A 25590-nucleotide genomic window follows, 5' to 3' on the forward strand; every position below is an offset into this window, starting at 1 on the left:
CCTAACTTTTCTCCGTTTTCTTTGTTTGGGTCGAACCTGGGTCTCGCATACTTATCTGTCCGGTTGTGAATATAGAAGTAAAAGTATTCGTCCATGTTTTATTTCATGTGGAACCTTGTGTTGTTGTCCCTTGTGTCTTTCTTTTCTCCAGCATATGATGGTTTAACACAAATCTTATAAGGTTAACAAAAAAAAGAAAAAAAAATCTTTGTCTTAGAGGATGAAATCAAATTCTAGTCCATGGATTTCAAACCGAATCTTATTCTCTTATTAATCAATCGTCCAGTTCTGCTTGTTTATTTTATTGAATTTCTCCATGTTGCCACCTAAATCATCATCCTCTCTTTAAAAAAAATATTAGCTGCACTCGCACGTTGAGGACTTAAACTTTTAATAAAGTTACACATTTCTTGTTACATGCATGAGAAAAGAGTTATTTTCAAAAAAAATAAAAAATAAACATAGATTAGTTTAAAAAACAAAAAAAAATATTACAGAACTAAAAATCCTTTCTTTCTTTCTTTTGTATTTTCTATAATTACCCTACTTTTTTACCATATTACTTTTATCTCTCTTTTACCTTTTTATTTTCCTCTTAATTACTCCAAAATTGTAAAAATCATAGTCATTAGAATATATGTTGTAAAACGTATATTGATCGCGAAATATTTTTTGTTCATTTGTTTACTAATAACATATTTACATGTGTCAAGATAAATGAGTTTAGGACAATTCTTGTAAAATCATAAGATTCTAATGGTAGATGAAATCATAAAATTTACATTTTTAGCTTTTAATTATTTAATTAGAAAAAGAATACAAAGATGAAACTTTTGATTATCAGATCTAATTCACATGATGATACAAGGATCCCAGTTTTCGTCTCCAGGTTTTGGCTGATTTTGCTCTGGCTCTGTATCAGGCCCAACCTCGATTATGTCAACATCTTTACATATCTTCTTCAGTTTCTTTGTCAATTCAAAATTGTTGAATTCTCCGGTCACCTTAAGTTTTCCTTCTTCTCTCACGTCCAATGAAGTAACTCCTAACAAATATTAAAAAAAAAAAAACAATTTCTTAAACTTTGTTAGCCTAAATAAATATACTTATATCTATATATAAAATCAGGTATAACTAATCATTGGTTAATGTTGGTTTAGTATAACTACTGATTTTTGTTGGTGTACCTGAAAATTCACATACAGTTTTCATAGCTTTCTTCTTGATTCTTTCGTCATGAACTTCCAACTTGAGTACAATTTTCTGCACATTGGATGGAACATGTAAATAAAATTGAATGTTTATACAGTTCACTATGTAAACAAATAATATTATTGAATGTCTAACTTTATAGAACAATGTAAGTATATATATGTATATATATATATATATACGGTTTTGCTACCATTGATAAAAAAAATTCCGTGTGGATTTTTTTTTTTATATAGAAAAAACTGATCACTTTTTGAAAATGAAGGTTAAAAGATAAACCTGCATGTTTTAAAAGTTTGGAGAGTGAAGAGAGATGATGTAAAGGAACGTGATTGCACTATCGTGGCTTGCTCACAAATTTTTGCCTCCCCGTATGTGTGTATTTAAAGCCCTTTAACTGAAAAAAGTATGTCTGTATTTATATATATTAGATTTTTCTTTTTAAAAAATCTTTTGGTCTTACGCTATTTTTTCTTAAACTAAAAGAGAGATGATATAAAATATTAATATAAGATATTTTTATTAAACTAAAGAAAGATGATCTATTATTTATGTTTTATTATTTATTTAAAAATCTATATATATTTATTTAAAAATCTATATAGATTTATTTTTACATATTTTCATGTTTTCATATTATTTTTAGAAAGGATTCCTTTATTTATTTTGATTTCTTTATTGCTTTTTTCTTTTTTTGGTGTACAATAAGAAAATCAAAATAAATAAAAGAATCCTGATTAAAATAATATCAAATGAATATATGTAAACAATAAATATATATTGATTTTTTTGATAGCATGCTATATCATATATGTTTGCCAAAAAGAGTTTAAATGGTATGTAATTTTTTTTTTTTACGTTTTTACGTTTTCACGTTTTGAAAATGCGATTTTGCTTTTTTATAATTTATATTATTCATCAATTTTTTATATATTTTCACGTTTTTGAAAAGTAATTCTGCTATAATTGTCCAACTAGCGTGTTAAAATTATAACTAGGAAAAACAAAACATGAGTAATCTACTAAAACTAGATTTTCAACGTTTTATAATTCTTCTATTCTTCTATATTCTCTTCGTCAGTCCAAACTCTATCATTCTTGGGGTTCTTCCTCTTATTATCTTTCAGGACCACCTTCCTCTTCATTTCCATTTTCAGCTTCTTCTTTATTTTCATTCTCGAATCAGAATGGAAGAAAGAATCACCATTTAGTGAAGATTCAGTTCTGGTCTAGAAGTCAAGACTCAAGAGCTCTAGACGACAACTTATTTTTTTTCTAAAATATGTATTTTACATTTAAAATATATTTTTAACCAATCCACCCAAAAACCACATTCCCCTTTATTCTGTTCACATAGTCATTTAATTAATTATGTTTTTTTTTTGTGTGTAACATATACTTTTCATTGCTTAGGCTTCCAGAATACAACTAGAGAAAATTAACCATCCTCTTTCGCTACAATTATACAGATGAAAAACATTAAATCTTAAAACAAATACTTAATTATGGTACCCTCGACAAATCAACCTAAAAAAAATAGAAAGAAGTTTCAAAGTACTTGTAATTTAAAACAATATTCAAATATTTGTATGGTTTGGAACCGAAACTTCATATATGAATAGTTCAAAACAGTACAAACAATTTGAGATTTTGAGTACCAGATTTTTCACAAAAATTAGAAAAGTAATATATATTTTTCCTTTTCTTTTACGAACATTCTTTTTTGTACAAGGTTGAATAAAAGAGCTGTATTGATTGTTTTTTTTTTTGGGTTAAAAGCTGTATTGATTTTGATATATAATAAAAGAGCTTTTTATATTTTCAATCTTTGATTTTGTTTAGATCTATAGAGATCTCAACAAGTTTAAAAATGCTTTGTGTATTTAGCTATTTGTAATGGTTTCTAAAAAGCTTCAATCTTTACTATCAATCAACAAAATTAAATGATATCACTCAATGACTACAGTTTGGATGATCAAAAATCTTAAGACTTCTAACAAAACAATAGAAAGCCAATATGTAATAAATACCACAACAAACAAGGAGACAAACATTGTTTTAGAAGATGAGATGAAATTCTAGTCCAGAACAACGTCATTCTATGGGTAATGGTTTGATGTATTGAAAATTTCCCATGGTTGCCTAACTTTTCTCCGTTTTCTGTGTTTGTGTCGAACCTGGGTCTCGCGTACTCGTCTGTCCAGTTGTGAATAAAGAAGTAAAAGTATTCGTCCACGTTTTATCTCCTGTGGAACCTTGTGTTGTTGACTTGTTGTCCCTTGTGTCTTTTCTCCTCCTGCATAAGATGGTTTAACACAAATCTTATAAGGTTAACAAAGCAAAAGAAAAATAATTTCTGTTTTAGAGGATGAAATCAAATTCTAGTCCATGGAGTTACAAACCGAATCTTATTCTCTTATTAATCCCCCAGTTCTGCTTGTTTATTCTCTTGAATTTCTCCATGGTGCCACCTTGATCATCATCCTCTTTTATTTTATTTTTTATAAATTTTAGCCGCTTCCGCTCCAAAAACTTTTCCCTGCTTAACCGCAGTGGCACGGAGGACTGATGCCTGCGTAACCGCACTCGCACCAATACCCTTTGCCTTGTCCCACAAGGTAGGTTATTGCGGTTTTCTCCAATTTGAGCTACCGGCAGCAACGGATGGCTTATTCAATTCTTCTTTGTCAATATGCGGTTTGTTTCCTCCAAAGGCTGTTTTGGAAAAAGTTTCTTCATTGGGTGGCTTATTCACTTCTGGATCTTTTTCTTCATCTGGTCCAACCTTGATTATGACAACAGAGTCATCTATTTTCTTTAGTGCCTTTGTCATTTCAAGCTTATCAAATTCTCCCTTCACGTCTACTTGACCTTCCCCCTCGACCTCTATCACCGAAGTAACTCCTAACAATAACAACAAAATATTTTGCTTTATTGTTTCTTTTAGCCTAAATCTTTGATATAAATTTATTGTTTCTGTATATAAACTAAAATATCAATTAAAAAGCTGAATATTTTGCCATCATTGATTTATATGATCTAATTAATAATAAAGCCACAGATTTGTGACCTGGAAACCCCCAGACAACTGCCATAACTTTTTGTTTGATGCTTTCATCAAAAACTCTAAACTTGTATACAACTGTTTCCTGCAAATTAGCAGTTCAAGGTATAAACAATAAAATGATCCAAAAAGATGTTTATATGCAGATAATTTAAGCCATTGAAATTTTAATTTCTTAACACCACTCTTAAATTTGAACAAAAAAAAAACACCACTCTGAAAGAAAAAGCGAACCTTCAATTTCGGAGTATTAGATAGATGGGAGAGTAAAGAGAGAGAGCAAAAAGGAATATGATTTGCAACCTTGTAGCTGGCTCTTAAACCCTTTGCTTCCCCGTTTATTTTTACGATATTTTGTAGTATTAAACTATGTGAATACTAGAACTAGTTAGAATAGGACATAGTCAATTTAGTAGACAGTTTGAGTCTTTCTATATGATAGATGGATAGAATCAAAACATTTGAGTCTTTCTATATTATAGATTGTGGGTCTTTGACTTTAATGACTTCAACTACCTTGTATTTTTGTCGTTATCTCCATAATATAAGAGCAATTGAAGTCAAGACGTAAATGATAATATTAGAGAGGAAAGTATTCACAATTTCTTCGAAGCTTGGAAAAGAAATATCTAATGATTATGCTTAAATTAAGGAAAGGAAAATATTCGATTAGTTGAAGAGTAAATTTAAGGCAGAAACTCTGTCTATCTCCTCTATATGTACGTAGACGATATTATAGTCTAGCTCGACCACGTCCCCAATAAGAAAATGTTATCGGCCAGACCATTCTCAACGCCGATGGTACCTTCCCCCGAAACCAGGATCAGTAGCACGTTACAAGTGATGGAGCACGTGCCTCATGTTACCTAACTATAAATTACATATGCAAGTAACTAGTAATAGTAGAAAATAGTATTTTGTAACTTTATCTCTTACGTTTCCATATATATATTAGAAAATATATATAGAATAATTTTTTGTTTTGGTTTTAATGTTAAGATTTTATAAAAAAAAAAGAGAAGGTTTCATATATATATTTTTTAAAGGTAATAGTAGAAATAATGTTACAAAAACGTAAGAAATAATGTTAAGAAATAAAGTTACAAAATAAAAATTATTCTTACGTTTCCATATATATATTTTTTAAAGGTTTTTGTTTTTTTCCAAATAAAAAAAATTGATTAACTGGCTTCCAATTTTTTTCTTTAAACAATGACTAATCATTAAAATTAGTAATTTACGTAATTTGAGAGATTATATCTTGAAGCGCAAAGGGTTTTTAAGTTAACATTTTGAGCGCAAAGGGTTTAGGAATTTACGTAATGACTATAGGACTTCGACGCAAAGGGTTTTTAAGTTAATATTTTGAGCCGCAAATTTGAGAGATTGTATATGAAGCTTCCACGAAAAACAGAAACTGAAAGGTGAGTGTTCGGCTATTCTCTTGATTCATGGTAGGGTGAGATTTAGGTTGGGAACGCGTAGACTAGCTAGGAATTGTTTGGGGATATTCTAAGTAGTCAGAATTGTGTAACACCAAAGTAATTGTAATCTATAACTTAATTGTGCAGTGAATTGTTTATGTGTCGCATTATCAGTAAGTTTTGGTTGTAAAATTAATTTTTTATCTTTATTTATAATCTCAAAAATATGTGTTTATCTATATAATTAATTATATAGTGATTTGCTTACATAATGTTTATGTGTCGCATGCATTTTATGAAATTATTTTTTATCTTTAATGAATAATTTAAAGCTGTCTATTTTCATCGTGAGAAAGAAAAGTTAGCTTTCTGATGTGCTTATGTGTCCGGTATACTTAAAACGAACCGATGTCAATTCGATTGTATTATTTATTTTAAATCTCGAACCAAATTTAAATCATATAAATTAAGTTTAATCTTCTGCTCTGTCCTCGATATTATTAAATTCCGATCGAATTTTCTACTCTGTAAACGATTTTCAATTACATAATGGTATAGATTGATGGATTTAAGCCCTTTCATTCAATTTTTAGATTTGGTTTTAAGGTAAGTTTCATTTTGTTGCGCTGTCGATAAGAATTTTGTATTGGTATATAGAGCTTACGTTAGTGTTTTGGACTTGTGCAATAGAACAACTAAAGATGAAATATCGCAATCACCGTTATATTATTAAGAAAGAATTAAAAATATAAGACAAAAAAATATTATATTATCCTCTTAATCTTTTAATTTAGAGAATTGTCCCATTAATCTTTCTACAACTTATTTATCCTCTTCTACCCTTAAAATTGAAATTATCCAATATAATAAAAAACTGTAATATTTATTTTAATCACATAAACATTTTAACAAAAAAGTTAAAAAAAAATTTACATCTCTCTTGTAGAATCCCCCTCCTACAAACTTTAGGAGTCGACGAAGAAAACAAAAAACTTTCCCCGCTGACTTCTTCTCCTCCGGTTTTCTTCTCCTCCGGTGTACTCTCCGGTGGACCTTCACTCGGGTAAGTCGCCTCTTCCTCCTTATTTGCAATTTCGTTTCAATAGATTGGGATGTTAGGGTTTGTTTAATCTCAAATCGATTTGGGTTTTCTGTGTATAGGGATAGTGATTCTCGGGTTTAGAGAACAGATTGTCAATAGCTTCTCTCGCTAAATTTTTCTTGAATCAACCCAAATTTAACTTTTTCTTTTCTCTGAATAAGTGAGTAAAGCAAGTGCTGTGTGGACAGATTGTCAATCTCTCTCTCGCTGGAATATTTTTTTAAACCTCTTTTCAGGTACTTGTTCCTTCTTTTCCAGATTGGTGATTTCTCTCTTCTTTCAAAGGCTCTTTATTTGCATTTGATTTCTGATTAATTTGAGGAATCATGTGCTGGGTTGCTCGAGCTTCGTTGAGTCTTGGGTTTCTCAAATAAGACTTCCTCTTAACTTATGTGTTCAATTACGGTTATAATCCAAGTCAAAGATGTGTTCTTTTGTTGACAGTGTTCTATTGCGAAATTGGGTTTTTAATTGTTTTCTTCTTCTCTTTGTTAGCTTCCCATGATTTGTTGTTATTCAATTTCGAATTTTACATGGGAGATTAGAGCTTATGTTAAGATGTTCTGGGTGTGTGTGTGTCTATTAATCTAACAAACTCAAGAATTTACCCATGTTATGTTTGTAAATTCTTATTGTGTGGCTCATTGTGTTTGAAGTAAAATTAGCAGGTCGGCAATCGGCATCTATGGTGCCCACGTGGAAAACAAATTCTACTAAAGTTTCTGGTTTATAGCTATGCCTATATCATACTTTGATGTCGGTGTTTAAAAACCTTTTATATATACATATAACAAAAGTTTGATTGTGCCCTACTTTTCTAACCATTTTCCTCATTTTTTTGCATCAAAGATCCTTATTTTTGTTAGCACTAGGTGAAATGGTTTTGCGTCCATACAACAAATATGGAAACGAAGGAATTACAAGGAAGAAAGTAACCATGATCTCTGACTTTGTAGACGAAAATGATCAGTTAACAAATTTAACGAGCGTAACAACTTGATATTTGTATATTATGGATAGTTATCAAATTTTTTTTTATCATTTGAGCCAAAAGAGAAAAAAGAGATTTGAGTTTGTGAAAACAGAGTGAGAAAGTATGTGCGCTATGGAGAGATAGAGGCTGAAGTGTATTTATGGTCTGAATTTATAGTTACAAATTGTTTTTGATCTGTGATTTGGTGAAGAATTAGATGGATTAGACTTTAGGAAATTTTACTAGATTATGGTATTGCTTGGGTTTCTACAATGAAAAGTTTATACATGTTCGTCTCTGGAATTTTGGTGGAATTAGGAATTTTCGACTTAATTGACAAGCTTTGCATCATCGAAATTTTCCAGTTCGTTGGTCTTCTATATTGTTAATCAGTTACGTATGTTTAAATCTAGAGGTTAAATAATTGTACAAGTGCCTTGTTACTACTGTTCTGATTGCTTTGTGGAATGCTGCTACTTATCTTCATTTTGGGTGCCTGGTTTTCTTTAAAATCTGAATTTGGTTCTGCTATTTTGGGTGCCAAAATCGAATAGAAGTTGAAGCAGCCTATTATTTAAGAATCTCTCATAAACGTGTCTGAATCTTGGATGATATTCCTCTTTCAAGTGCAGTTACGTAGTGTTTTTTGTTTCCTTGTCCATGGAATTTCGTGGTTTGGGTTTTACTCATGAAAAGCGTTGAACATAGTTAATTACCTTTTTTATCATTGTCTTTGATTGCTACTCATTAATCTCGTTTATGTGATGTTTTATGTATGAAGATAGCTACTCATTTCCTTAATCTTTTATTTCTTATTCACAGGATTGGATATGGACTTGCCTAAACGATTTTTTACGCCAGGAAGTGTACCGGAAATTGATAAAATTAACAACCGCTGCACATTGTCGATTCTTGGCCTCGTTAAGCAGTACATGGAAGCAGAGTATAAGATAGTTTTGCAAGATCCAGTTTTTGGGTCGATTGTGAAGATGCATGAGAATGGTCTTGGGTATTCGGCGAGGCTGATCCACAGCATTCTCGGCAAACAGCTTATGACAGACAAGAAGCACGAACTGTGGTTCATTTTCGGACAGCGACCTCTTCGATTCTCCATGCAAGAGTATTATGCAGTTACTGGTTTCATGTTCCGGGAGACGAATAACGAGAACTGGGAAACCTGGGAGAAAGACGGTGGATTCTGGAGCAATCTGTTGGAGAGTAATGCAGGAATAACCCTGAAAATGATAAAGGATGTTCACATAAAGTCTGCTAACAAATGGAGTCGCGAGGATAGGTTGAGGTTGGTCTACGTGTGTATTATTGCGGGTTTGGTTATGGCGTAGAGTATTTACGTTCGTATCCCGCGCAAATACATTATGTTGGTGATGGATTTAGAGAGGCTGCATAGATACCCATGGGGTCTTACGTCATTCGACTTTCTGGTGGAAAACATTAACAAGAGTAGTGCGGGGCTGCGAGAAGGGAAGTCGTGTACTCTGGATGGATTTTCTCTAGCTCTTCAGATCTGGTTGATGGAAGCAATACCTGTTTTAGGGACAATGATGAGCACAAAAGTGAAAAATGCGCCAGTTACCATTCCTAGATGCACTAATTGGAGTGGATTTAGCGCTTTATCATTCGGAGATATTTCCCGGCGATAATTTACTAGTGTACCAAATATAATTTTGGTATTGTTATATCTATAACTGAAAATTTATTTAAAATGTAATATTGTATTTATGTTTTGTAAAATTATTTAAAATGTAATATTGTATGTGACATATTGTATTTATGTTTTGTAAAATATTTGGTTGTGTTGTTTTTGTCTGTTTTTTGTTGTTGATTACTTCTAATATTTGTTTGTATTGACAGACCGTTATAAATGATGGGCCTTTGGCGGATCTCCATGATGTTCAGTTGTCTCAGTTATCAGACATTGATTTAGGATTGGGTACCCAAGAGTTCCTTGAAAAAACTTCAGGCCATCTATCTCAAGATTCGTTTGTTAACGGGTTTGATCTAACACCGGCTTTACAGCGAATAGAACATATACTGCCGGTACCCACTGTCAAGAAGTCGTCGACTTCTAGGAGAAAAAATTTCAAAATACCCTCATTTCCAAATAATGGATACAGAGAAGATGATCCTGATTACAGTTTAGTTTTTGTTCCTGAATCACGCTTAGAGAAACTACAACAGTGGTCAATGGATAAATCAAAGTAAGTATTTTTTTTTTACTTAACGTTGAGTAATAGTGTTCTGAAATTCACTTGAATGAAAAGAAAATTGAGAGATTTTTAAACAATTTTTCAGTTCATTAAAATGTGGTCCTGTGGATTTCACATTCGAGGTTGCGCATCGGATTATTAGTTTTAGGAGTTGGCTACATACACCGGTACGTAATTACCCAAATACAAATATATTTTTTTTCTTCTTAGTGTAGTTGTATTTAGACATATGTATTTTCCCAGGATATGGATGCTGTTATGTACTTATTTCGTGAGTACACAGCTTTGCGTCGATGGACTGAAAACCGTGTGGTTTTTGTGGATTGTTATTTTGCTGCCCAACTCGAGGGTGCTTACAAAAAATTGTTGGAGGGTAAAAGAACCTTTGAATTCAACAAACGGCTCCTACATTACGCCATCGGGGAGTTACCATCACATGGGAGAACAAAGAAGATTTTCGACGTTGATGTTGACAGACTTTACGCACCGGTTAACGTGAATGGTAATCATTGGATCTCTTTGTGCGTGAATTTTGTTCAAAGAACTGTTGAAGTCTTCGATTGTAATGGATTCAAGTATGGAAAGTTGGTAGAAGCATTCTCGGTTCTCATGCCTCGACTAGTGAAGGAAGTGCAGTCTCCTAAGAACAAGAAACAGTTGAATGTGAAGCCCTATGGGATCCAATATGCTCAGGTGAAACGGGGAAGTAATAAAACTCAATGTGATTGTGGAGTGTATGCTTTGAAATACATTGAGTGTCACGCACGCGGGCTGGACTTGTCTTTGATGCATGATGACAACATTAACATTGCTCGTATGAAGATAGCATGTGATCTTTTTTATGCTGCAAACGATCCTGTCTTCATTGACCGAATGTCTAGGTATGAAACTACCTGCTTGATTTGTTTTTGTTTTTTTTTTAACTTATTGGTGGAATTCCTTATATGACCAACAATTAACAGTTGTTTTGCTTCTTATATGACCTAGGTATGAGCCTATCAGCTGGGAAACGGAGGAGATTGACATTGATCCAGATCTCTGAGAAACTAATTCGTATTATTTGTTTTTTCGTTAACTTATTTTATGATGTACGACATTTTTATATAAATTTTTACATGTTTTCTGCTATATCTATGACATTAGTTTGATAAATGATGAACGTTAATGGAATTGAAAATGCAGCGAAATAGTAAATCGATTTAAGCTGTAACATATGACAACATGTTGTTCATTTAAAAACCAATATATCGCTTTAATATAAAATCATTCAAGCTAACCTTAAATAAATTTGTCTATACACAATTATCGATTTCCGACCTAGCCCAACTGGTTTCCAATAAAAGTACCCTACATATGGACATGAGTTCCAACCCCACCGAATGGTGGGTAAGTTTTTTAATAAAAACTCATTCAATCTAACCTTAAAAAAATTTGTCTATACACAATTATTGATTTCCGACCTAGCCCAACTGGTTTCCAGTATAAGTACCCTACATATGGACATGAGTTCGAACCTCACCGGATGGTGGGTAAGTTTTTTAATAAAAACTCATTCAATCTAACCTTAAATAAATTTGTCTATACACAATTATTGATTTCCGACCTAGCCCAACTGGTTTCCAGTATACGTACCCTACATATGGACATGAGTTCGAACCCCACCGAATGGTGTGTAAGTTTTTTAATAAAAACTCATAAAATCTAACCTTAAATAAATTTGTCTATACCCAATTATTGATTTCCGGCCTATCATTACTGGTTTCGCATCTCTCTTCAAAAAGGTTCAGTGTTCGATCCTTGGTGAGTGCTTAAATTTTTTTTTGTTCCTTTACGATTTACAGCGCAATGGCAGTAGGTTCATCGAAACCTGTAAAAACCCAGCAAAAATTTTACAAAAAATATTTATTTTTCACTCAATCTCGCACAGCTTTTAGCAGCTTACCAAGAATAAACTGTTTTGCAAATAGAATTCTTAAAAAAAACAATGTCAACCAGTTCATAAACTAGAGAACAGAAATGCAAACATGTCCAAGAACTAAAAAGAGATGCCTAGATAGGCATGTCACATGTCCCTCTCTTGTGTCCTTCCAAACCACAACGACTACACTTATGTTTTTTAGTCTGCTGTGATCCCTGTGAATTACGTATTACGTCTTCCACCGTCTCATATCTTCGCTTGCGTCGTCTACCAGCTGCTCTCCGTGTTTCTGGTGCAAGAACTTTGGAATTTTCAATGTCCAATGGGACGACCCATGCATCCTCTGGAACGGCTATTGGATTAATGCTTTCTTTGTAAGCTATTCTCCATACGGCAGTGGTATACCTAGAATGCAATGTATTTTCAATGTAAGAAAAAAAATTCGAATATTGTAAAAGAAGATTAAGATTGCTATATTAAACCTTGCATCAGTAAGTGTGTGTGGTTCCTTGTTCACCGAAAAACAGCTTTGATGGCATGTCTGCAAGGGATTTTTAACAGTGTGTACTTCCCACAAGTACACGTCCTTAGCTCCAAGTCAACTACACAATCGAATTTGTCTCCTCTAACCAAAAGTCAATTCAAGCTAACTGGATGAACCCGGAGTGATTTACCCTTCTCAATCCTCCTGTCAATTTTTTTTTCGATCTCAATAGTTAATGGGGCATTATGCTTTGAGCTTACTCTTCTTCGATCATAAAACCATTTGGTTAACATTTCTCTGATGCTGTCCAACAAAGGAATGACAGGAAACTCTCTGGGTGCTAACAGAACAGAATTCATCGACTCAGCTGGGTTAGTGGTTCGAATGTCATATCTGAATCCAGAAAACTTGCATCGCGCCCACTTTTCCACACCAGCCTCCATCAAGTATTTCGCAACGAGCGGACTTATGTTGCGAATATCATTGAATCGCCTCTCAAATTCAGATACCCTATATTCTTTTGACGCTTTTGCAATTAAACCAACCAAACCCTTTGTCTTGAAATGAGATGCCACATTACTCAACAAATGATGTATGCAAATTCCATGTGAAGAGTGCGGATAAACTCTAGCAAGTGCTTTAGTAACAGACACATTTCTATCTGACACAAAAGCTACACCTTGCCCATCAGCTATAACGACCAATAGCTGCCTGAAAAACCACTCCCAAGACCGATCATTCTCAGAATCAACAACCCCAAATGCTATTGGATACAAGCTGGAGTCACCATCTAACGCTGTAGCGACAAGCAGAACACCTTTGTATTTGCTTTTCAAAAACGTGCCATCAACAACAATAACCCTACGCATAGCTCTATAGAAACCTCTAATCGACTGGCCGAAAGCAATAAATAGATATTTGAATCTATTATCGGAATCAGTTTCGAAATGAGTATGCGTACCCGGATTAGCTTGTTTCAACATGTGCAAATATTTGCGAATTTTGCCATAACCTTTTTCTGGAATTCCTCTAGCAACACTAACTGCATATTCACGCGCATCCCAAGCATGTTGGTAGGAGATCTCGCATCCATACTCACTTCGCATAAATTCCATGATTTCCCGAGGTATTGGCCCTTCTTTAACACCTTCAAACCTATGCATAATCTGTAGTCTAATTGTTTTCGCTGAAGCTGTTCTACCGATTTTTGTTTTTTTCGATGGAGCACATGTATGTTCAGCAACATACTTGTTTATTTTGAAATAGGTTGAGCCTTCTAAACATTCTGCACGAACGCTCCAGGAGCACACCCTATCTTTGCAGCGTATTGACCAGATTTTTTTTGTAGATTTCGTCACATCATAATCAAAGTTGTGCTGCATTGCACATATTTCAAAAGTCGCTTTCAAATAGTTTTTGCTTTTGAAAAGTTGCCCCTTCTTGACAGTGTCTACTAACCAACACCGAGATTGGATTTTTTCTTCCTCCTCACCAAAAAAAATATCTTCAGCATCCTTGCCAAGACCTTCTAGCTTACGAGCACCTGTTGTGCAGCCATCATTTTGCAGCTGTAAGACTAAAGGTTCAGGTTTTTCCTGCTGTTTCTCATTGCTGCCAGAGTCAGAGGGCTCTTTATTCAAATCAATGTTGACAAGTTCGCTTCTAATTGCAGATGGACCTGTCAGTGTCACACAGAACCAAACTGAAGGGTTTTTTTTTTGCATATCCAACAAAATTTTTAACTTGACGATCATTTGTGATAATGACTGGGGGAAACCCTGATTTATCAGTCAAATCACTAGGTAGATAACTGATTTGAACATGCTGATCGACGATACCATAGTCCTCTTTCACCATCATTTTTAATTCCTCAAAACTTGTACTCGATTCCAGAGTTATCAATCTTCCTCCTTTCTCTTCATCGACATTAAAATCCCACTCTCTCTTCAAACCAGAAGTCCATAATCCACATGTTACGTAGGTTTGTAACATATTTTAAATCAGGTGGTACGAAAAAAAAGGAGAAAACGTAAAAGTTATGAAGAAAACGCGAAAGTTTGTAGGTTGAAGGAGGAGAAAAAACGCTAGATTGAGGAGGAGAAGAAAAAAAATGGCGACAGAATTCTCTAAATTGAAAAAAAATATTTCAAAAATTAATTAGGAAATTAAATATTATGAAAAGGAAAGAAATATCTTCTCCTAGATCTGCTCCTAGATTTTCGGAAATTCATTTAACTGAATTGTAGAATAGGTATTCTATAATTGTAGAATAAAGGGTTTCCGTAGAAATGAGATTCTACTAAATTTGTAGAACAAAGTGTTTCCGTAGAAACCCAATTCTACTAAGATGTAGAACAAAGAGTGAACTATAGAAATATAATTCTACTAAACTGTAGAACAATGTTAAATTTATAGAATACGGTTTCACAGCTTTGTAGAACATAGAAGAAATGTAGAAAACTAATTCTATATTTTTAGTAGAAAACTAATGAAATCGTAGAAAGCCTATTCTATAATTTATAGATTTGTAGAATGCACTTTCTACTAATTCGGAAAATATTTGTAAAACAAATGTTTAAAATTTTTTAAAAAATATATTATATTTCAGAAAGTATTCGCAATTCCCTTTTTTATTTTTCCAAAATGTTTTAGACTGTAAAACTATATTTTTTTAATTTTCGAAATCCTATAAAATGGTCTTTATGTCCAAAAGTGGTCAAATTTGAAAAAGTCTTAAGGGGGCAATAGTACAAATTTTTTGTCCTATAAATATAATTGCCTCTATTATTAATGGGCCTCTGAGTTCATACTTGCCGGTGAATAGAACAATTTTATTGTTAGTTATATACGTTTATCGAGAATGATCAAAATTTTATGGGGAATCATTTTCTACAAAAACTGATAATAAATTTTGTAAAAAGAGAATTATATTAAGTCCCAGAAGCTTGGATGTGAAGATGATTAATGATTATATAGTATCATTATTATCAGTTAATATTTTGACCCAAAAACAAAAATTATCAGTTAATATTTTTATTTTTGGATATGTGTTACTATCAATATTCTATGTTCTTAGACAATTGAGAAAATTTTATTTATCAACAAAATACCCACGCATAGCGTGGACGCAAAATTTAGTTAATCTAATAATTAGTTGAACCTACTTTTAAAAAAATGTTGAGAAGGTTTCTGAGATTGATACGAGTACGAGGCTGAAAAGCTATAAAACACGAAAAAATAGGTTGAAAAGGCATGACTCTAATAATTAATTTCTTTTTGAATTATTTTTATTAATTTAAACTCTGGAAATTATACTTTTTTCCTTATATGTCTTCATAATCACGAAAATACCAGGGTAAAACCTACCCGTTTTAAGCCCACCCGATAACCCGTAAAAAAATTCAATTTCTTTCTAAAAAAATCAATTTCTTTTAATTCTTTAATTATTTTTCTTTAATTATCATTTTTTTTTCTCTACTCATCTTCATCATCGTCGTTTCGACGATAGATTCTAAAAATCACCAAAATCAAATCTTCATCATCCAAACTTTGTCTCTTCATTCTCTGTAATCAGTTTCTTACCTTTATCTCCTTCCAACCACAATTGTTGAAGCTTCAAACCCCAATTAGGTTTTTATTTAGAGATTTATGGATTTCACAATTTAGGGATTAGATTTGCCAAAATTGCTTGTTCGGTATGCAAATCGGGTTGGTTACGCATGATTAGATCTTTGCATAGATAATTTATCGAATATAGTTGTTGAATCGTAGTGATTCTTAGATAGATTAGAATTAAAATCCGAGTTCATCACCAAATCTACAGAGGAGGACAACTGGTACGAATGGTACAACTAAGAGATAAGAGGACAACTAGTACAATTGGTACAACTATGAGATAGATGACAACTGGTACAAATAGGTATAACTAAGACAACTTAAATAATTGCTGATTAAAAATTATTTTATTATAATTGCAAATCGGGTTGGTAACCCAGTTTTATGTGATGATCAGGTATTTGCATGGATAATTTGTTAAATATAATCGTTGAATTGTATTGATTCTTAGGTAAATTATAATTATACCTGAGTTCATCACCGAATCTGCAGAGGAGGACAACTGGTACGAATGGTACAACTAAGAGATCAGAGGACAACTAGTACAACTGATACAACTATGAGATAGAGGACACCTAGTACAAATGGATATAAGTCTACAACTAAGACACCTTGAATAATAGTTAATTAAGAATTGTTTACTATATTTTCAAGAGATAATGAGTATCAGCCACACAAGCAATTCAATAGATTTTATATCATTTAATTCCTCATATTTGGAACAGATAACTTATTCGGTATTTGGAATATATTGTATGTAAAAAGATTGCAATATATGAAACTAAACAGCTTTGGAGTAGATAATTTATGTGGAGAATGAATTGCACATATAAATGAAACTAAGTGGAGTATTTCTGATAATATACAAGAATTTTTTGTCTTACTGCCGAATTACACAAAAAAAAACAAAAAAGTGGTTTTTATTCTCCAAAAAACGTTGCCAAAAGACAAAAACGGATAATAAATTAGATAAGTGGTTTCAGAGCAAAAGTAGCATGGAAACTTAATTTGTGTATGTTTTCGGGTTTATTATATCCGAAGAGGTTTTATTTTAGCTAAGGAAATTACATTTTAGCCGAAGAATTTTCATTCTCGATAGCCACATTTTAGCAGAGAAAATCTTTCCCAAATAGGGATAAACAAAGTACAGTAGACACATATATACAATATCTATAACTCCTTAATCTAAAAACAAGTATATATAACTCCTTAATTTAAAAAAAAGGTACAACTGAATGAAAGATTCAACTTATTTCAGCCTTAGTGTGTACATGAGTATTTTGGAGTTATTTGTATTTTAAATTTCTTGGATTTTTTTGATTTTTTGCATTACTATTTATTTTGGAGTTATTTATATTTTGGATTTCTTTGATTTCTTGCATTACTATTTATTTGGAGTTATTTGTATTTTGAATTTCTCCAGGGCAACTAGGTGCAACTCGGGACAACTATATTTTAATTGTAGTGTTAAAAAATAAATTCCTAATATTATTTACTTAAAAGCCAATATAACCCATACCCTAAAAATTGTATCTTTTAACGTCTATACTAGAAATAGTAAAATAAAACTTTGTTTTGTTCAAAAAACCAAATATTATTGGTTTCATTTGAAATAACCCTTATGTTATAAGGAAGTCTTTGACAATGTTATCCATCTTATGCAAGCATCTATGCCAAAATATAGGAAATAGAAATAATGACGCAAAACCCTTGGGGCTGCTATATAATGTTCGAAATTTTTGTGGACAACTATAACATAATAATTTATGTCGAAGGACAACTGAAAAAACTACAAAATCGATCAAAGGACAACTATTACAAATTTTGGACAACTAGACAACTAGGTACAACTATGTTGTCAGTCGTAGACGCACGTGCGCCGACAAAAAGGGACACGTGCGCAGTCAAAGTACCATGTGCACCGTCAATTTTATACATAGTTGTACTCAGTTGTCTAGTTGTCCAAAATTCTTCATAGTTGTCTTTTGACAATTTTAGTATTTTTCCAGTTGTCCCTTGATATAAATTATTATTTTGTAGTTGTCCACATGATTTTTGACTATTGTAGTCTATTTACAACATTTTCATAAACAATTTATGCAAAATCATAATTTTGGTTCTTTTCCATCATAAGATTCTTAACATTATCAAAGTCTTTTTTGTATCATAAGGGGTGTTGGATGTGAAACCAATAATATGTATTAGAAAAATGATAAATTTCATGTTATCCATCTTTTTAATTTTATTCCTTATAGTTTACAAATTTTTTACATTTTTAAGTGAATGTTTGCTTTCTATATTTATAGTTTATCACTATTATTTTCTAATGAAAAAATTGCATATAGTTGTACCTTGTTTATTTCCATCCAGAAAGTATTCTCCGCCAAAAATGAAATCCTCTATATTAGATTGACTTACCTAAGTGTCAAGTTATCCATCAAAATAACATGTGCACTTATGTGCGCTGTCAATTTTTGTACATAGTTGTACCTAATTGTACTAGTTGTCCTCCTCTGCAGATTTGGAGATGAACTCAGATATAATTATACTTTACCTAAGAATCACTACGATTCAACGACTATATTTAGGAAATTATTCATGCAAATACCTAATCGTCATATAAAACTGGGTTACCAACCCGATTTTCAATTATAATAAAAGAATTTTCAATCAGCAATTATTTAAGTTATCTTAGTTATACCTATTTGTACCAGTTGTCCTCTATCTCATAGTTGTACCAGTTGTACTAGTTGTCCTCTTATCTCTTAGTTGTACCATTCGTACCAGTTGTCATCTTCTGCAGATTTGGTGATGAACTCAGATTTTCTACCTAATAATCACTACGATTCAACAACTATATTTGATAAATTATCTATGCAAAGACCTAATCATCACATAAACTAGGTTACCAACCCGATTTACATACCAAACAAGCAATTTTGACAAATTCAACCCCTAAATTGTAAAATCCCCAAATCTCCAAACAAAAACCTAAATGGGTTTGAAACTTCAACAATTGTGGTGGAGAGAGGATGAAGAAGAGGAGGAGAGGCGAGGGTTTGACGGCGAGAATGAGATTTGGTGGTTTTCAGAATCCATCAACAAAACGTTGACGAAGAAGAAGAAACAGAAAAAAAAAATTAAAATAATTATTTTTTAAATTAATTTTGTTTTAAATTATTAATTTCAATTTAAATAAAATCAATCATTTTTTATTAAATTCAGGAATGCCACAAAAAATTTTATTAAGGGTAAAATAAGAATTACATGTGTATTATGGCACACAGACTTGTTTATGGCACAACAGATTAACTTTTTTCAATTTATGGCATTACAACCATTAAACCGATTGATACCTCAGCATGACATTCATGTAAATAATACATGGGACAAATGATTTTTTTTTTAAATGTACTTGTCAATTAATAATATAAGATTTTATTAACAATAATATTAATTTTTTGAAATTTTCTTAATTTTGAATGTTGATGTAAACCAATAGAACTGTCGTTTTTTAATCCTATGTAGATATTCTTAGAAACATTTAACTTTAATTTTTATTAGTAATAGGATAACTTTTTGTTCATGTGCTACGTTTAGGGATTTAGGTAACGACGGACTTGGGTGAGAAAGGGTTTTTAGGTTAACATGTTGAACCGCAGTTTTGAGAGACTGTATCTTGAAGCTTCCACGAAAAACAGAAATTAAAGGGTGAGTGTTCGGCTATTCTCTTGATTTATGGTAGGCAGGGCCAGATCTGAGAATTTGAGGGCTATAAACAATTTAAGAACAATTTTTTGTGATTTGGAGGCTGAAAATTCGTAAATAATCAAAGAAAAATTTTGGGAGCTATAGGCGAATGTTTCATCAGGCTGTCTCCAGATCCGGTCCTGATGGTAGGGTGAGATTTAGGTTGGGAACGCGTAGACTAGAAATTGTTTGGGGGCATTCTATGTAGTTAGAGTTGTGTAACACCAAAGTAATTGTAATATGCTGTAGTAAAATAACTTAGAAGATTCTAGTGAATAAAGTATTAGAATTGGTGCATTCCAAATTTCCAATTCATATAAATATTATATTGTCTGGTTTTTCACACTTACATCAAGCCTAGTAGTCCGCTCAGGTTATTTTTTATAAAAAAATTCTGTGTATTCATATATACTTCAATGTCTTTCATTTGTTTGTGAATATGTGAGAGAAGCAAAAAAATATTCAAAACGAATCAGCTCTAATTTTACAAAAATAAACATCAGTTATGAATGTCCTCATGGGCTTGAGCAACTTGTATTTAACTGTTTATAATGGCTTTCAAAAAAAGGTCAATCTTTAATATCAAATCAACAAAATGATATCACCCAACGACTACAATTTGGATGATCAGGAATCTTAAGACATGACTAGAACAATAGAAAGCCAATATTTTAATAAACACCACAACAAACAAGGAGACAAACTTTATTTTAGAAGGTGAGATAAAGATCTAGTCCAGAACACGGTATTGCTAATCCTTTAATGGATTAAGAAAATCCGTTTTCTATGATTGTGTCCAACTTCGGTCTCGCGTGGATCCACTCGTTTGTGTCCAACTTGGGTCTCGCGTGGATGCACCCGTTGGTGTCGAACTTGGGTCTCGCGTGGTGTATGCACTCGTTAGTCCTGTTGGGAATGAGGAAGTAATAGTATTCATCCAACCACTTCCTGTGAAGCCCGTTGTATTTGCTGTTGCCCCTTGTGTGTTTTCTCTTTCTGCATGATCAGATGGTTTTAACACAAATCTTAAGGTCAACAATAAAAAATAGATTACCAATATGTAATAAGAAACCACAACATGTAATACGAAAGGCGAAATGAAATTCTAGTCCTTGGAGCTCAAACCGATCACCACCTTCAAATTAAAGAAAGCTTCTAAACTAAAAGAATTATGTGTTGTACCTTTTCTCCGTGCATCTTCTTTTCTTCGTGCATCTTCTTTTCTCCGTGCATCTTCTTTTCTCCGTGCATCTTCCTTCCTCTTTTCCGCCATGTGGGCATTTCGTTCATCTTCCTCTTCGCAATAAGGAAAAAAGAAAATCTTAAGGTTAATAAAGAAAAAGACACAACAAATAAATCTTTGTATTAAAAGATGAAATGAAATTCTTGTCCATGCTCAAATCCATCACCACCTCAAAAGAATTCAGTGTGTTTACCTTTTTTCCGTGCTTCTTCTCTTTTCTTGAGATTCTCAAAGTAGCGAAGATCACTCTCTTTCTTTTTTTCTTTTTTTTGACGTTCTTTTTCACGTTGTTCCTCATCCGCTTTTCTTTTTCTGATTTTTTCAGCCGCACCCGCAGCTATAGACTTCCCCTGCTCAATCACAACCGCACCAATATCTAATGCCTTGTTACCGGCAACCGCACCGATAACTATTGCCTTCTCAGCCGCAGCAGCTCCGAGACCTAATCCCTGCTTAGCCGCACCCACACCGAGAGCTTTTGTCTTGTCCCACAACCCATATGGTACCGGTATTGTCCAATTTGAGCTACCGGCAGCACCGGATGGCTTGTTCACTTCTTCTTTGTCAATAGACGCTTTGTCTTCTCCAAAGGCTGTTTTGGAAAAAGTTTCTTCATTGGTTGGTGGTTTATTCACTTCTGGATCTTTTTCTTCATCTGGTCCAATTATGACAACGGATTCATCTATTTTCTTTAGTTCCTTTGTCATTTCAAGCTTATCAAATTCTCCCCTCACCTCTAGTTGACCTTCTCCCTCGACCTCTATCACCGAAGTAACTCCTAACAAAATATATATATATATATATATATATATATATATATGTTTCTTTTAGCACTAAAACTAGATTAAAATTTCTAGTTTCTGTATAGGAACTGAATATCTTGCCATAATAATATAGCCATAGATTTGTGTTACCTGGAAACCCCCAGACAACTACCATAACTTTCGGTTTGATGCTTTCATCAAAAACTCTAAACTTGTATACAACTACTTCCTGCAAATTAGCAGTTCATGGTATAACCAATATAACGTTATCAAATAAAGAAAAGAAAAGAAAAGAAAAACACTCTGAATATTGAAGAAAAAGCGAACCTTCATTTTTGGAGAACTAAAGTAGATTTGGAGAGTGGAGAACGTAAAGGAATATGATTGCAATCTCGTAGCTAGCTGGCTCTTAAACCCTTTGCTTCTCCGTATATTTATACGATTTTTGTATTATATTAATTATTAGATCAAGCCATCGGAGAGGTCAAGTAGGAGATAGTCAATTTAGTATTAATCAAATCAACAGGAATAAAGTAGCTTGAATCCGTGTTTTTAATATGATAGATGGGTCTTTCTATATTATATAGATGGTTCCATGTCTCTTACTTTAGTGCCTTCAACTAATACCGTGTATTTTTTTTGTCGATATCTCGATTACTCGATGATATAAGAACAATTAAAGTCAAGACGTAAAGGATATAAGAAAGAAAACCTCACAGTTTCTTCGAAGCTTGTAAATGAAATATCTAATTATAGTGGTTGAAATTCACGAAAGAACAATAATGGATTATTTGAAGAGAAAAAGTTAAGGCGACCTGAGATAATATGATTTTATATAAACTTATAGCTATCGGAAGCAGCTCGAATCCCTCACCAAGACAAAAATGCTCTCGGCCACACCAGCAGACCCCTAGCGCCGCAACAAACCAACGGACCACGTTACTAGTGGTGCTGCACGTGCCCCATGCTAAATAGACTTATAAATTACATGTGCAAGCATAAGTAATCACTAATCAATAACTGGTTTTAAAAGCTTAGTAATATCCCAACATATCTGACAAGTTTGAGTCTCGTATTTTGCCTTTAATTGTTTTTTTCGAAACAAACATTATTCTACTCTCTTCTTCTTTTTTTTTTTTGGGTGCAACTATTCTACTCTCTTCTTAGTTCTTCCGTTTCCATAACTACTTTTTTTTTTTGCTTTTTTTGGTATTTTTTTTTTTTGCTGCTAAAGCTTTTCTTTCTTTTTCACTAATAAGATTTTCTTGTGAAATGAAATTTTAATTTGAATCAGAAGAATGAAGTTTATTTACAAGCTAAATGAAAACCATGAGCTTTGTAATAATAATAAATGGTTGTCTCTTGCAAGTATAAAAACAAAAGAAGGCAAGGGTCAAAAATCTTCGTGGGAATTCTATCTTAAAACACCGAAAAATATTACAAATATAAGATATATATATATATATATATTTTTTTTTTGATCCAACAAAAAAAGGCATTACAAATAGCGAGATGAAATATCACCAAAAATTCTAACCCCTGGAGCTCAATTCGATCGTTCAATCAAAGTTTTTAATAGAATATAAATCCAATTACAATCCATTGTTATTCAACTAATGATTTTAAAGTTCAGTGTTATTGGATCTTTTGATTGTAAATCATGTTTAAGAGATTTTAAAGTTTGGTGTTATTCAACGAAGATCTCAAATTTTTCATTAAAATCAAGTGTTATTCAAAACTAAATAATTTTTAAAAATTTTGTATATTAAGTCATTTCAAATCAATTTTAATAGAATTTTACGAGTAAATTAGTAGAATCAAAATCCAATATATATTGCAGAAATTTTAGAATCTAAACATGAATCGATAAAACTAATATCAACATTTTAAATTTAAAAGATTTTAAAATCTAAAAAAATTCATTTTAAATTCATGATTGAATTCTTCAAATGGATTCTTCTCAAAGAAATCTAATCAAACTGGAAAAAAAAGTATACAAACCCGACATCTGGGCCTTTGATAACTGCCAAGCGCAGGCCAATAAGAATAGTCTCTGGCCTTATATAGACTCAGCACAGCACGTATCCAACCCTAACAAACAAGGACTATCTGTCAGCCGCGCGCCACATATCTATACGTCTCTGATCTTTGTCGCTCTCCGTCGAAACTATGTCCGCAGAGACCAAAACATGTATCTTCTGGGACTTGAATGATTTCCCAATCCCTCAACACCTCGATCCTGAAGATATTTATAAATCCATCGAATCAGCTTTTCGGGGAAATGGTTTTCAAGGTGATGTGTCCGTCCGGTTGTACGCAGATAAGAATACTCTCCCCACAAATCCTGAGAAATTTGATGGTAACGAAATCAGGACTGTTTTGGTACCGGAAGTTGCAGGGATTGACTATGCACGTGCGAGAGAGGATGAGATGCATCTGGACATTTTTTTTTGATGCACTGGAGAATCGTGAAAAAGAACCAAGTTTGATGGTTATCTCGAACATGAAACAATATTTGTTCGTTGTACTATTGTCAGTATGCATTGGTGTGGTTACAAAATTGTATGTGCAAGTCAGCCACCAAAATTGGAGGGGGAATTGATTTTTGAAAGCGCACTGTGGCTTGTGGAAATCTTTTCAGATCCTAACTTTCTATTGGGAAGCTCACAACATGCTAACAAAAAGCAGAAGACGGTTACTGAAACTTCTCCAAGTTCACAACTACCAAACTAGCTTTTGCATATTTGCTTTACTTCTATATTTCGTTTGATGTTTTGAATTCTGAATATACTTTTATTTAAAATTCTGTTCAGATATTGGCTTTTTGAGCGACCTTGAAAAAAAAAAAAAAGAGATTTCCTCTTTCTTAAGGTGGTGATCTTTTTGATAAAAAAAAAAAAAAGAAGTACATATGTTCACAGGATGATACAAGCATCCGAGTTCTTAGCTTGACCTGGTTTCCGACGAGGGTAAGTTGTCGTAGGCTTGGTCACTTTTGTTTGCCTTATAGGCTTATTCACTTTCGGTTTAGGCACTTTAACCTGATTGCGATTTTGCACCGGTTCTCCATCCGGTTCAACCCCGATTATATCAGCATATTCATATATCTTCTTTAGTTTCTTCGTCATTACAAACTTATCAAATGCTCCAGTCACTTTTAGTTTACCTTGTTCCTTCAAGTCTATCGAAGTAACTCCTAACGAAACAACAAATTAACAAGTTAGTTGTATACACTACTTAAATTTGTATACCTTGTTTACTGGTTTATATAATTTATATATGTACAAGTATAGCTAGCTAGTGATTTGTGTTGGTGTACCTGAAAACTCACTGACAAGAGTCATAGCTTTCTGTCTGATTCTTTCGTCATAAACGTCTAACTTGAATACAACTTTCTCCTGCAAATTAATATTTAAACAAAAAAAGGCTTTATATATTCATCAGTTGATTGTTTAAGCTATAACTTTATATAACTGTGTGTATTATTGTAGGCTTTCTACCATAGATAATACCACACCTGTTAAAGTTTAATCAAACCTATTCTGAAAACTAAACAAAACGTACCTGCATTTTAGGAATGAAATTTTGGAGAACTTTAGCCAAAAAAAAAAAACTAATAATGGGGGAGTTAAGAGAGACAATGAAAAGAAAATTGATTGCAAACTATTACGTTGCTTGCTCATCATAAACCTTTTCTTCCCAGTTTATATATACGAAATTTTGTCTTTAGGGAATATAATAACGATTAGGTGAAGCCATTCGAACACCAAAATTGAATAATCAATTTCGTACAGTTAAATTAAGAGGAATAAA

At 32.6% G+C, this 25590-nt stretch overlaps 4 protein-coding genes and 1 long non-coding RNA gene across 5 annotated transcripts; all 5 read right to left on the bottom strand.

Moving 5' to 3' along the window:
* Window positions 1–819: 819 nt before the first annotated feature.
* LOC18016868 (heavy metal-associated isoprenylated plant protein 11) lies at window positions 820–1564 on the bottom strand. Its single transcript, XM_006401726.2, has 3 exons — window positions 1492–1564; window positions 1188–1263; window positions 820–1045 (listed from the first exon to the last, which is right to left on the bottom strand). Exons 1-3 carry the CDS (start codon window positions 1495–1497, stop codon window positions 852–854), a joined length of 276 nt encoding a protein of 91 aa, XP_006401789.2. The 5' UTR covers window positions 1498–1564; the 3' UTR covers window positions 820–851.
* Window positions 1565–3229: 1665 nt separating this feature from the next.
* On the bottom strand, window positions 3230–4634 carry LOC112086814. Its single transcript, XR_002899658.1, has 3 exons — window positions 4511–4634; window positions 3615–4116; window positions 3230–3508 (listed from the first exon to the last, which is right to left on the bottom strand). It is a non-coding gene; the product is annotated as an uncharacterized LOC112086814 (long non-coding RNA).
* Window positions 4635–11838: 7204 nt separating this feature from the next.
* On the bottom strand, window positions 11839–13568 carry LOC112086507. The gene is made up of 3 exons (XM_024155465.1): window positions 12685–13568; window positions 12148–12326; window positions 11839–11870 (listed from the first exon to the last, which is right to left on the bottom strand). The coding sequence occupies exons 1-3, from the start codon at window positions 13566–13568 to the stop codon at window positions 11839–11841; spliced, it is 1095 nt and encodes a 364-aa protein (XP_024011233.1).
* A 6834-nt stretch (window positions 13569–20402) lies between these two features.
* LOC112086755 (heavy metal-associated isoprenylated plant protein 4-like) lies at window positions 20403–22177 on the bottom strand. Its single transcript, XM_024156429.1, has 5 exons — window positions 22105–22177; window positions 21928–22006; window positions 21207–21791; window positions 20953–21066; window positions 20403–20766 (listed from the first exon to the last, which is right to left on the bottom strand). The coding sequence occupies exons 1-5, from the start codon at window positions 22108–22110 to the stop codon at window positions 20555–20557; spliced, it is 996 nt and encodes a 331-aa protein (XP_024012197.1). The 5' UTR covers window positions 22111–22177; the 3' UTR covers window positions 20403–20554.
* Window positions 22178–24616: 2439 nt separating this feature from the next.
* Window positions 24617–25461, bottom strand: LOC18016871 (heavy metal-associated isoprenylated plant protein 10). Its single transcript, XM_006401729.2, has 3 exons — window positions 25342–25461; window positions 25097–25175; window positions 24617–24973 (listed from the first exon to the last, which is right to left on the bottom strand). The coding sequence occupies exons 1-3, from the start codon at window positions 25345–25347 to the stop codon at window positions 24693–24695; spliced, it is 366 nt and encodes a 121-aa protein (XP_006401792.1). The 5' UTR covers window positions 25348–25461; the 3' UTR covers window positions 24617–24692.
* Between the last annotated feature and the right edge of the window lie 129 nt (window positions 25462–25590).

Source organism: Eutrema salsugineum, unplaced genomic scaffold (assembly GCF_000478725.1).
Source record: "Eutrema salsugineum unplaced genomic scaffold, Eutsalg1_0 scaffold_2, whole genome shotgun sequence".
In the NCBI taxonomy this organism is placed as follows: Eukaryota; Viridiplantae; Streptophyta; class Magnoliopsida; order Brassicales; family Brassicaceae; genus Eutrema; species Eutrema salsugineum.